The sequence below is a fragment of the Nanorana parkeri genome, unplaced genomic scaffold (assembly GCF_000935625.1).
Source record: "Nanorana parkeri isolate BGI_ZX_2015 unplaced genomic scaffold, ASM93562v1 scaffold2255, whole genome shotgun sequence".
Lineage (NCBI taxonomy): Eukaryota > Metazoa > Chordata > Amphibia > Anura > Dicroglossidae > Nanorana > Nanorana parkeri.
In genome coordinates, this window is record NW_017308523.1 from 165,212 (window position 1) to 179,089 (window position 13,878).

A 13,878-nucleotide genomic window follows, 5' to 3' on the forward strand; every position below is an offset into this window, starting at 1 on the left:
AATACCACCCTATCCAGAGCCAGCTATGTTCTATGCATGTTTGTTGATTGCTTCATCCATTCATAGACATGGATCAGGATCTGGAAGTTTTCATCTTATATTCAATTGCAAACCTCCAAGCTAATAAAAAAAAATTACAAAGTTTTGCATGGGTTACATTTAAACTCTTTCCTGCTTCCAGATTATTACATTGGTTATCTGAAGGATGCTTACCTTTACCTTCCCATCTGATCAGGTTTTCCAAGATTTCTTTGCCTAGCCTTGCTTTCCGCAGAGAGGCATAACATATTTACAGTTAGTCTTGCCCTTTTTTGCATGTCATCCCAAAAGAAAAACACTATTAGGTCTTATGCGTGCATTACGCCACACATGTTACATATCACTGCAAACGTCGCAGTGTAAGCAATAATTTTAGGGCCATTAACCACTGATGACACTAAACTGATGAGCGGTAAAAGCTTTTAAAGCGTCACCTATGGCCAATTGGTATTTTTTTTGCGATTTCGCAGGTGCACGCAATTTTAAAGCTTGACATATTTTGTGTCTATTTCCCCAACTTGATTCCAGCTTTTATGTTTTACCCAAAATGTTAAATGTTTTACAACATAGGGAAAACCATTTTTTTTTCCCCTCTAACTTTTCTAAACTTTTTTTTTGTTATATAGTAAAAGATTAAAAACCCCAGTGGTGATTAAATCCCACCAAAAGAAAGCTCTGTGTCCCCAAAAAATAGTATAAATTAATTTTGCATGACAGCGTTGCATGACTGAATAAATGTAAGTGGTTAAAGTGACATTAAAGGTCGTTCACCCCCCTCAACATGATGCTGTGGGCACTTATTTGATGCCTCTTGATCTGATCATCATCTTCATTCCACTGGTTTCTGACAGTCCCTCCAGCGCTTGTGCCGATCTCTGATCCACCGCAGACTCCCGGTGTGTGTCTGATGTGCTGCCAGGCTGCGTCAATTTACTTTTGTTTCTCTTCTCCCCCCTCTGCTCTACTGCGCATGCGCCCGCACATTTCCACCTTCACAGCCGTTTGTGAGCCAGAAGATCTTCAGCTGGGAGCGAGTGGCACTGGAACAGGTAAGTAATTAGGTATTTGCCTACTTTTTTTCTTTTTTTTTTTCAATCATAGGGCATATATCTACTGATTTGTAAAATGTTTTGTTGAGGTATGAAATATGTACTCATTGTAAGGATATTGATCATACACAACATGGAGTTAATACTGGAATCGTAACGTTTTGCAGCTACTTTCTGGCATTTGCACACTGTCAAATGAAAGTGGTAAAGACAGCCCTTTATAACCACTTCCAGTGTGCCTCTGTTGTTTGCTAATGTCTTTAGGTGATGAACATCTCTGCTCTTGAGAGAAACATCTTTTTCTGTAAAGCCTGTGACACACTGCACGCAAAGCAGTGCAGAGCACTGGGAAGCGGTGACTCACGGCCCCTCACGTGCAAAGCCCTTTCCCACGCTGAGCTAGGCAAGAGCTTGTGCGTGGCGAGATGAAAAATGTCTTCTCTAGCCAATCAGTGCACGTGTATGAATCCATGCATCAGGATGCTGAGCCCAGAAAAGAAGTCGGTGTGGTATGTTTTCCTTCCAGCCCAAAGTCTGTCTAGCTCTCATGTCTGGCACTTGTCTATTAAAAATTTCAACATTTTATTATAAAATTAATATTAAAATGTAAATTAATATTTAATGCAATAATTATTTAACATACTGTTTATTAATTCAATTATTAAAAGTACCAATAACCAAATGACTGGGTTAATTCCGTTGAAGGCGCACCTGTACATGGAGGAAGTAGAAAGCAAGGCCCTGACCACCTTCAAGGGAATTACACCCTGTCAGTGGTTCATATATGTGGATGACACTTGTGTTAAGATTCAGAAACAAGACTTGCAGGCTGTCACTGACCATATCAACTCAGTGGATCATAACATCTAGTTTACGCGGTAAGATATGCAAAACAACAAACTGGCTTTTTGGGATTGTTTAGTAACGGTAATAGAGGAAAGGAGGCTGCAAATAGAGGTCTACTGAAAACCAACACACACGGACCAGTACCTGCTATTTGACTCCCACCACCCTTTAGACCACAAACTGGGAGTATTCAGGACTCTACACCACCGGGCAGAGAAAATTCCCACTAGAACAGAGACCAAGACAAAGGAATTCAAACACCTCAAGGGGGCCCTTAAAACTTGCAGGTATCCAGACTGGGCTTTTGTCAAAACAGAAAGAAGAGGGAAGAATGCCAAGAGCACCAGTGAGAGTGAAAAGCATGACAAACGGAAGAATTTGGTCATCCCATATGTAGCTGGGGTATCTGAGAAACTCAGAAGGGTTTTTAAAAAACATCACATCCCGGTCTGCTTTAAACCCAGCAATACACTGAGGGAACAACTGGTTCACCCAAAAGACCCAACACCAAAACACAAGATGAACAACATTGTGTATGCAGTCCAGTGCAGTGAGGAGTGCTCAGAATTGTATGTTGGTGAAACAAAACGGCAGCTACACCAGCGTATGGCACAGCATAGAAGAGCAAAAAACTCTGGTCAGGATTCTGCAGTGTTCCTACATCTAAAGGAAAAAGGTCACTCATTTGAAGACAGTCAAGTACGCATCCTAGACAGGGAGGTGGACTGGTGTGAAAGAGGCCATAAATAATGTGAATTGGAGCGACATTCACCATACTTATGCCCGGAGAATGTTTTGTACAAATTCTGAATTGAGAAAGCTAGTTGGATTTTTCTTGAAGATGTGAAACGTCTTCAAGAAAAATACAGGAAGTCCAGTTGCCTTGACTGATTTTTTACAGATCTATCATGAACTGGATGAATGAGAACATTCACAGACATATATGGAGCAGGTCACCTTTTACTGCCATACTTTAGGGGTATGGAGGACCAGAGCTACGAGACGAGGCTACTAAATTTAAACATGTTCACATTAGAGGTGAGGAGATTAAGGGGGGATATGATCTCCATGTACAAAATGTTTAATGGTGGTAGCAACATTAGCGATAAACTGTTTAAAATTAACTCCGTTACAAAAACTAGAGGCCATAACCTAAAATTGGTGGAAAAAAAATTCCAGCACAAGGTGCGAAGGGGGTTCTTCACAGTAAGATCAGTTAGGGTCTGGAACTCACTGCCACAGGCGGTGATTTCAGCAAATAATGTGGAATTGTTCAAGAAACTTTTGGACGATTTCTTAAGGGACCGTAATATACAGGGGTACGGGTACTCCTAGAATGAGATCCTAATAGGTTGGACTTGATGGACTAATGTCTTTATTCAACCTCAAATACTATGTAACTATGTAACTGCCAAAGCAGCTCTGACCCATAGAGGCATGGACTCCACTAGACGTCTGAAGGTATGCTGTGGTGTCTGCCACCAAGCTGTCGGTAGTAGATCATGTAAGATCTACCGTACTTAAACTACAGTACAAACTGCGGGGGGTGCAGCGTGAAGTGAAGGTTGCATTTTTTTTCTAGTTTCTTCGCATCGCTTTGCCTGCAGTCTTTCACAGGCTTAATTCTCTGTTCAAGATTCTTCTTGTAAGTTTTTCTAAGCTGCTCACACCCACCATGGAACCTATTAGCAGCTATCCGAATATTTTTTCCCCACGACCAGCCCAGCTCCATCGGATGCAAGATGCCTGTTATGTGCTTAGGCCACTGGATCCTGTGTAGGGCACTTACCTTAGTACTTTGTGCAAAGTGTACAGTTGCTGCATGGTGATATGCAGGTCCAGCTCTGTCCCTAAAGACCTCCTTCTGAGCCTGAGCAGTCCCTAGTGCACTGTGCATATGAAGCACTTAGGGCACGCTTCACTACTCGGAAGTGCGGGGAAACAGCGCTGTGGACTGGCAGCAATGAGGTGAAGAGTATGTTGTGTTTGCCACACACATAGGAAAAAACATGTCTCTGCCATGTTTTATTTGTTGCCTAGAATTCATTCAGCTAAAAAAAGCTGAGTGTTTAATACCACTTGCAGTGGGTGAATGCAGCCGACATAAGACATACTAAACTGGCCAGCTGGAAAAGTTTTTGTCTCTCCATATGCCTTACATCAGTGGCAGGGAAAGGGTTAAAAGTACAACCCCCCCCAATTCCAGAAAAGTTGGGACGCTGTGTAAAATCTACATAAAAACAATGCAATGATTTGCAAATCTCTTAAACCTATATTTTATTCAGAATAGAAAACATCAGATGCTTAAACTGAGAAAATTTTAAGAAAAAATAAGGTCATTTTGAAATTGATGCCAGCAACAGGTCTCAAAGTTGGCACGGGGCCATGTTTACCAGGGTGTAGCATCCCCTCTTCTTTTAACAACACTCTGTAAATGCCTGGGAACTGAGGGCACCAGTTGCTGGAGTTTTGGGAGAGGAACGCTGTCCCATTTTTGCCTGATATAGGATTCTAACTGCTCAACAGTCCTTGGTCTTCTTTGTCATATTTTTAGTTTCAAGATGCGCCAAATATTTTCAATTGGTAAAAGGTCTGGACTGCAGGCAGGCCAGTTAAGCACCTGGACTCTTCTACAAAGCCATGTTGTTGTCATGGATGCAGTATGCGGTTTATCATTGTGCCGCTGAACCATACAAGGCCCTCCCTTAAAAGGACATAATCAGGGAGCATATGCTGCTCTAAAACCTGGATATATCTTTCAGCATTGATGGTGCTTTTCCAGATGTGCACGCTGCCTATTCCATACGTACTATTTCACCCCATACCATCAGAGATGCAGGCTTTTAAACTGAGTGCAGTTAACCAGCCAGAAGGTCCCTCTCCTCTTTAGTCCGGAGGACATAGTGCCCTTTACAACAGACAATTTTAATGAGCTTTGGCCCAGAGAACATAGCGGCATTTCTGGATCATGTTCAGTTATGGCTTCTTCTTTACATGATGGAGCTTTAACTTGCATTTTTGGATGGCACAACGACCTGTGTTCAGAGACAGTGATTTTTGAAAGTATTCCTGATCCTATGCAGTGATAGCCATCACAGAATCATGCCTGTTTTTAATGCTGTGCCCTGTGACGCCCCTACGATCATGGACATCCAATATTGTGTTTCAGCCTTGGGCACAGAGATTTCTCCAGATTCTTGGAACCTTTAGAAGTTATGTACTGTAGATGGACATTTTTTTTGAAATTGTTTGACAATTTTTTAGATGCAGCTTTTCACAGATTGGTGAACCTCTGCCCATCTCTACTTCTGAGACCCTCTGACTCTCCCAATCATATTACTGACTTGTTGCCAACTAACCTATTGAGTTATTCTAGCTCTTCCTTGTTAGTACCACTTTTTTGTCAGCTTTTTGTTGCCCTGTCCCAACTTTTTTGAGACATGTTGCCACCATCAATTTCAAAACTACCTTATTTTCTTGTCATAAAATGGTACATTTTCTCAGTTTAAACATTTGATATGTTTTCTATTGTAAATAAAATATGGGTTTATAAGATTTGCAAATCATTGTATTCTGCTTTTATGTAGATTTTACACAGTGTCCCAACTCTTTTGGAATTGGGGTTGCATAAAGTGTGGAACCATGACATCTTAACAAAAAAAGCAAAACTCTGAGGGGAGGAAAAGGCTCTGGGGGCTAAATGGGGGTATAGTGAGCAAAAACCGTAGGACTAAAGGCTCTGGGACTTAAATATTTAATTTATATTTTGTTATGGAAAATTTTGAGTATAATAGTACAGGAACACTAAGTGGTCTCTGAGGACTAGCCTCAAAGGACTTGTAACTGTGATACCATGGTTTCCATGCCTTGTTTACTTTTTAAATTAAGCTAATCAACTGTTGTATATAGTTAAAGGATAAATCTCACTGGATTTAATGAGTGTAAATGTGTATAGTTAACATTTAGTCCACATTAGTAAGGGAATCATGAGATCATAGATAAGCTAAACTTGCGAGAATTGTAAGGCAGTTTTTTGCATTGCATTGAGCTGAAGTGACAGCCGCAGCGGTGAATAAAGCCTGCTGAAGGACCAGCCGTTCTCACTGCAGATGACGGCTGGCTCCGCCCAGTTGTAATGACATCAGTGTCCCCAAATGATCTGGGTACGCTGAACTGTCATTAAACAATAACAACTAGGCGGAAACGGCTGTGATGTCTCGACCGGCTCCGCCCAGTTGTTATTCATTGGCCGGGACCTGCTATAAGACTCTGGCAGGTGCCGGCCAATAGGAAACGGGTGGAGCGTGCTATCACTTCTAGCTCCGCCCAATTGTTTTTACTTTTTAAAAAGATTTTTATTTTTAATGTTCCCATTTTGTATAATTTTTTAAAATTTCTGAACTTTTTTTTTTTCTTTCACTCTTTTCACTTATTTTCCATTCTGCTCAGTAGCGCTTTCGGGGTCTCAAAAGTACACCTTCATCTGGCTCGGAATGACTATGGTGATGATGGTCATTCTGAACCTGATGAAGGGGTACTTTTGAGACCCCGAAAGCGCTTGTACTGAATGGCAATCTGTCATTAAAGGACTTTTTGCTGTGAATATCTGTGGTGTGCTGGTGACAATCTTTGCTTTATTCTATATGTTCACGGTGCCGTCCGTGGTCGCTACAAGCACCCACCTGCTTCGCAGGTTTACTATTTTTCTGGTAAGGAGTGCAGCTGGTTTCCTACTATATTGTTCCCTTTGAGACACACAGTACATGTGCCTATGTACAAAGAAGTCTGAAGACTGATAATGAACAAAGTCCCGGAAAAGCTCCTGTGCAAGAACAATTCTTGGACCAAGCACTGTATATAAATAGGTAGACAGGTAGCTAGATGTACAGTATAGATCAGGGCTCAAAATTTCAAGTCCTGAGCTACTAGCCAGTCCTTAAGAGTCACTAGTCACCAGTTGCCCCACCTAACCCTTACCCTGCCCCGGCCTTAACTCCGCCCCTAAACACACCCTCTTAAATAATCTTATGATAATTCTTATCTTATGGTAGTTGCTGCTTGTAAACGGCAGATTAGGGATTCCTGCTGCAGGAAAACGCAAGTTCCTGACACAGGAATCCCTAATCACACCTGAAATATACTGTAGGTGTGAATGGGGCCTAATATACACATACACTAAAGGTGCTCATACACCTGCTGATTATCGTACGATAGTTGTGGGTGATCGTATCACGATCGTATCATAATCGGCAGGTGTATGGGCAGCGTGCGACCGCTTCTACTGTAAGGTTGTGCGACTTTAGTCTTCCAAGCACGCTGGAAAACCTGCCGAAAATCTTGCGGTTGGTGGCGTGGTCAGAAGACGAATGCCGCACGGGCCGGTGTGTGCAAGCGCACACTGCCCACTTAGCACTGCAATCATCGGAAGCCCTCCCCAATGATCGCAAGTATGATCTGCCTGTCCAAGATGGGCAGATGGTAATAGTTTTTAATGACCTTACAACCATAACGAAAGTCGTGCGTTGGTTGTAAGGTGTATGGGCAGCTTAAAGCACAATAATACACTGCTCAACAACATTACACCTCCCCCTGCACAAATATAATAATAAAATCCCCCCGCACACAAAAAAGCAGACCTCACTATCACTCCCAGATAGCCAGGAATCGATCCTCCTCGCATACATTCTTTCGACCAGAGCTCAGTACTGTCAGAGCTCCGGGCGAAGGAAGCCAGAGCTGACAGGAGCTGCTCTGCGGTCTGCATCCGACACAGATGCAGACCGTGGAGGTGCTCCCGCATGTCAGGTACGCGGTCTGCACCCGTGTGCCTGACATGTCAGCTGGCTATGGGCCACATAGTACTCCAAATTTAGAGGGGTGTCCCAATACGTTTGGCAATATTGTGTATATATGCAATTTAGGGGATGCTGTTTATATATTGTAAGTGTCTAAACCCGGCAAACATCTGCTATATTTCAAACTATAGTTTCCACTTATGAATTGAAAAGGCAGTGAAATATAATTGAGTGGGACAACCCAGAATAATAACGTGCTGGATCAGTGTGATCCTAGTTCATTTTATTACTTCATTGCTGTGCTGTATGTGTATAGGCCAATGCCTTGGCTGGCGTTCGTGCAGAATGTTTCTTATGCAAACTCACCGGCCCTAGTGGCTCCTTCGGCTAACGAAGGAAAGGGGGGAGGAGTCCGGTGACGTCTATGTCCGTGATGGCTAACGAAGGGAAAGAATTATAGACATAGTAACTCATATTATATCCACAGTTTATGAATGGCCGTGTGTTGAGTTATTTTAAGGGGACAGCAGATGTCTCTAGACCTAAACCCTATTGAGCATCTGTGGGGCATCCTCAAACGGAAGGTGGAGGAGCGCAAGATCGCTAACATCCACCAGCTCCGTGATGTCGTCATGGAGGAGTGGAAGAGGACTCCAGTGGCAACCTGTGAAGCTCTGGTGAACTCCATGCCCAAGAGGGTTAAGGCAGTGCTGGAAAATAATGGTGGCCACACAAAATATTGACACTTTGGGCCCAATTTGGACATTTTTACTTAGGGGGTGTACTCACTTTTGTTGCCAGCAGTTTAGACATTAATGGCTGTGTGCTGAGTTATTGTGAGTGGACAGCAAACGTACACTGATATACAAGCTGTACACTCGCTACTTTACATTGTAGCAAAGTGTAATTTCTTCAGTGTCGTCACATAAAATTATATAATAAAATATTTACAAAAATGTGAGGGGTGTACTCACTTCTGTGAGATACTGTATATACACTGAGCGGCCAGATTATTATAACCACCCCATCAGTATTTCGTTGGACCGCCTCGTGACTCCACGAGATGTTGAAAGGTGATGCGAGGAAGCTGACACTGCACTGTTGCCCTTCTGTTGTCTTGTACCAGTCTTGCCATCTCCGTTCTGCCCTAACATTGACTAGTCGCTGATGGCCACAATTCGCACGTTCCGACCCAGATTTTCTGCTGAGAGTCCAGTCTTTAAACACTTTAACAACAGCTGCTCTTGAACATTTAACGAATTCTGCTGTTTTGCTGATACGCGCTCCATGGCTTGAGCGCCAACAATCATCCCACGCTCAAAGGCCGTTTTTTAAAATCTATATCTTCCAAAAAAAATTACTTCTCCTGTCGTGGTTAACAACCTGCTTCCCTATTTATAATGGTCTGGCCCTCTAGCAACTTCAGTGCGAAATTATAGCTAATTTGCCTACAAATGTCAGGTGGTCATAATAATCTGGCCACTCAGTGTATAGTATATATTATATTTCAACCCTTCTCCGTCAAAGATTTTTTTTCTTGCTTAGGCTTGATGCAATCAACTTTGAAATGATGGCTCTTTCTTGGAAGTAATTCTTTATATTTTCTGCAAACGATCTTGGAAACAAAGACAGAAGAACTAACATTTTTGTAATGGGGAAGTAAATCATTAATTGCTAGGTGGATCTCACTTTCCATTTTTTAGCCCAATATTCTGGTGGACATGTCACCTCCTGACAAAGTAAAGGCTAAATGAGCAATATTTTTTACTTGTCAGGAGGGTAGAAGCTACAGTTGATCAGATCTATCAGCTACTACCTGACCCAGCATTAAAAACTCCATTGGGTTAACAAGTCAGCTTATTGACCCTTCCTTTGATTCCTCATGCTTTTCTTCTGCGGAGTGCTATACTAAGGATGCCTGGTTAAAAGAAGTTACTGCTATTGGATTTTTTATTAGACTTCATGGACAGCAGTGCTGTATCTGTGCTTTAAATTAACATGTTTAGAATGGCTTGGGCTATGGTTTTTAATCTTTTGCACAGCTAGCTGCTGATATGTTCATAAACATTTGGTATTAATGTGTTCCTGCAGATTATAGGGAGAGGGATTATTTCTCCAAAATTCTGACCTGCAAGAGTCTTGGAACTGATCTTACTAAAGGTAGATTGATGAAAACTGTATTGTTCATCATATACTGTTTAATGCATTAATTACTGTTTTTGTATTTTTTGTTTTTTTATTGGCCTCACAGCAAAGCCTAGTAGAAAGTTGACATTTCTATACCTGGCGAATGATGTGATTCAAAACAGCAAGAGAAAAGGACCTGAATTTACAAAAGACTTTGCGCCTGTTATTGTGGATGCATTTAAACATGTTGCAAGGTAGGTTCCTGATTATATTTATTTTCGTAGTTTTTAGACTCAAGGGTCCTGATTCATAAAAATCAACAAAAAGGTTACTTTTCATTTAGCTTTATATTTCTACATTTGAAAGTTGTGTTTTTCACATTAAGTTAAAAAAGTGTTAAAAATAGGTTGATAAAAACTACAAATGGAGCAAAATTTAGAGAAAAAAAAATATCTTGCCATTACCCAATATATTTATAAAATATGTGATGCAACAATAACCCACCAAAACACCCAAAATTCCCCTCATGAAATATTTGTCTTATTCATAAAAGCACAGTTTCATTTATATTCGCCCAACATTCGCTTGGTGAAAAATACATCCACTGACATTTGGAAACATCTGTTCTTACATGAATTAGATGCCTACTGCAACATCTTACAACTACTTACCTTCCAGTTTTTCCTAAAATTGTCCTCCAACACTTGTATCCAACACTTGTATCTGAAAAAAACTTAACTTGAATTCAGACCTTTTTAAATGTCCCAATGAACTTTGGAGAGTTGTTTTTCTCAGAGTTCCCTGTGACATCCTTGACTCTGAGTCTAAGAAAGGGGTACCCCTATGAAGACACATTTTTAAAGTTCCTTGTGCAATTTAAAACCATTGTGGTGCCAGGATCCCCCTCAGTTCCCAACCAGTTAAGTGTGGTAAGAGGGAAATGCATTCTTTCTCTTCAGGTGAAGGAGGACACCGCTATAACATGGAAGGTAAGTGTTTTGTAAATTAGTGACCGTAGAATTATTTTGTTTTGTTTTTACTGTTTTTCATTTTTTTATTTTTTTTTTAACACCACTGTAATTCATGAATGGTGAAATAGTTAGGGGTGCGAAAGTGAATGCATATTTGTGTCCACCTGCATGCATTGAAATGCTTTATTGTTAGTGTGTGGATCTAGTTATGACATACCTCGCAACTTTGAGGGCAGAATGATAAAGCCTGAAGAAAACGCTTTGCTGTGCAATGGTGTATGCTGAGTGGTTCAGTACATAATTTTACCTCCGAAACTCAGAAGACCTTAGGATCAAATGCTTAATGCTATGCAAAATAGCCTGAAGTACTTGCTCACTCAAAACTATTTCTGTTTTAGATTATAGTTGGTAATGTAGGTACTTCACTGACTTGTATGTATTGGGAATTCTAGCAGAAAGGACATTTCAATGGGGTTTCTGGGTTTGCTTACGAACTGCAGGAATCAAAAGGGGGACTTTGTGTCCCCAGTTTTAATTTCAGTTGACTTCATGAAAGCACTGGGGGCCTGGGACTGGTAGTTTTCAGTGCAAGTCATCTACTGTTAATAGTGGGGATAGTATAGCTGGCCAGCATGTTAAAATTAACACACCTCACCTACTACACTAAAGCATCTCCCAACAATACTCCCTACCCTATTTAAACATTACCCATCTGCTGAAATGAGCCTCTAAGACAGTGGTTCTCCACCTTTCTAGGGCCGGGAACCCTTGGTAACATTTGCCAAGTTACTAGATGTGTCCAGGAGTGCCCACAATTTTTTGTTCGGAGTTCTACTTTTCAAATGAGGAGTTCAATGAGATCTACCAACGAAAAAACACCTTTATTTAGAAAACCAGCACGTTAAAATAGTTACTGGGACTACTGCCTAGCTCTCTCCTCTCTCTGGGCCGGTTCACACCACAAAGTCTGCGTTCCAGAGTGTTTGGCCAGCTCCCAACGTTCAGGGACGGGAGGGGGCATGGTGGTGCATTGAAAGTCAATGACACCGCAGCCACTGCGGGCGGGGGGCCCGCAGTGTAATCGCCCGCACCCAGAACTAATGTGCCTGTGTTCCGGTCCTGGGCAATCTGCAAAAATGCTGCAAGCACTATTTTTGCAGATCGCACTGGATCGGAACGCAGGCACTAATGTGCCTACGTTTTTGGTGCGGGCAATCGCATTGTGGGCGGGGGGCGTGGCGGTGATTTGAAGTCAATGGCACTGTAGCCACGCCCCCCATCTACAATGCGATTGCCCGCACCCAAAATCCCACCCTTGAATGCAGGGAGCCAGCCAGCTTGCGTTCCAGAGGCCAAACACTCTGGAATGCAGACTTTGTGGTATGAACTAGCCCTCTCTCTTGGCTGTCTCTTCTCTCTTGGCTGTCTCTTCTCTCTTGGCTGTCTCTTCTCTCTTGGCTGTCTCTTCTCTCTTGGCTGTCTCTTCTCTCTTGGCTGTCTCTTCTCTCTTGGCTGTCTCTTCTCTCTCGGCTGTCTCTTCTCTCTCGGCTGTCTCTTCTCTCTCGGCTGTCTCTTCTCTCTCGGCTGTCTCTTCTCTCTCGGCTGTCTCTTCTCTCTCGGCTGTCTCTTCTCTCTCGGCTGTCTCTTCTCTCTCGGCTGTCTCTTCTCTCTCGGCTGTCTCTTCTCTCTCGGCTGTCTCTTCTCTCTCGGCTGTCTCTTCTCTCTCGGCTGTCTCTTCTCTCTCTGCGGTCTCGGCTCTCTCTCTGCTGCTGCTGTCTCTTCTCTCCCCCTCTCTCTCGCACGAGCACCGCCGGAGGACAGGACACAGGTCAGTGCGCAGAATGCGATCTACCAGTGTTCCCTTTGCGATCCACTTGTAGATCACACCTCTGTGTTGAAACTTCCCTGATCCCTCCCTCCATACATTCTTGTTGGCCCATCACTAGGGTGGGCTACCTCACTTCCCAAAAACCTATCCCCTCCATCCAATCCTAACATTTACCCTATCCCCTAGAGGGAGACTTATGCTAACATAGACTATAAAGTAAGCACTAACACAAGCCTCTATCCATGCAGCTGCAGAAGGAATGAAACTCCATGTCAGGGGTTCGGATTGAGGACTAGGTACTTTAATGCGTTGATCTTGCTAATGGGTCCCTTAAGCTTAAAAAATTGAATGTTTGATTTAGCCTAACATCATTCATCTGTAATTCAATACTATATCAGTTTAGGTATATCCATGCAGCCCTGTAATTTTTTTATTTATTTTGCTGCAGTGATACTGATGAGAGCTGTAAGAAGCATTTGGCTAGGGTTCTCTCTATATGGGAAGAGAGGGCTGTGTATGAAAACGATATACTGGAGCAACTGAAGACATCTTTATGTAAGTGGAAGCAATCTGTTCCGTAAGCCAAATTTATTAAAAGCATTTGCATTTTACTAATAATAGGTTCTGATGATGTTTTGGAAAGTCTTCCTTGGGGTGTCATTTTTTAGTGTTACACTGTATATGTTTGAAACATTATATATAGACTTGTAAGCAAGCCCACTTCATAATTTCTAAAAGTAGTAGTTACTTTTATTTTTTGTTCATTGAGAAACACAGGATGCATTGATATTTGGGGTATACTGCTGCCTACAGGAGGATTTTGACACTGATGAACAGTGATGAGCCAGGTAAAACCCCTCCCATTCCCAGCATGCCTCAGTTTTCTTGAGCGTATATCACAAGATACAGGGAGGTAAATTTAATTAACCACTGGGGTTTGCAGCTTCTTTCCAGGTGATTCGACATTGGCAAATCACTCAAAGCTGCAGGGCAGCCCTGCAAAATCCCTCCCACTTCCAGCCTACCTCAGTTTTTTCTAGTGTCCTTAGGTGATGGACTCCTTCTCTCAACTCTGGGAGAAGTACGCCCTTTTCCGCTGTTTTCTCTACAAGACTCTCCAACAGCTGTCCAGAATGGTTTCTCCTGCGCAGAGCCTTGGTGGACTGCATCTGGACCCTGACTAACAGAATATGTGGGGCTGACCTGTTTTGTGCTATGTGGCA

The 13,878-nt window shown here is 42.4% G+C and overlaps 1 protein-coding gene across 1 annotated transcript in view; it reads left to right on the top strand.

The window, feature by feature from the left end:
* Nucleotides 1–13,210, top strand: part of LOC108801221 (regulation of nuclear pre-mRNA domain-containing protein 1A) — a gene marked incomplete at its 3' end in the record, with an annotated part of 23,125 nt that extends 9,915 nt beyond the window's left edge. Inside the window, exons 2-3 of the mRNA XM_018573157.1 lie at nt 9,981–10,110; nt 13,104–13,210. Coding sequence (XP_018428659.1) covers nt 9,981–10,110; nt 13,104–13,210 — 237 coding nt within the window. The remainder of the gene's footprint in view (nt 1–9,980; nt 10,111–13,103) is intronic.
* Between the last annotated feature and the right edge of the window lie 668 nt (nt 13,211–13,878).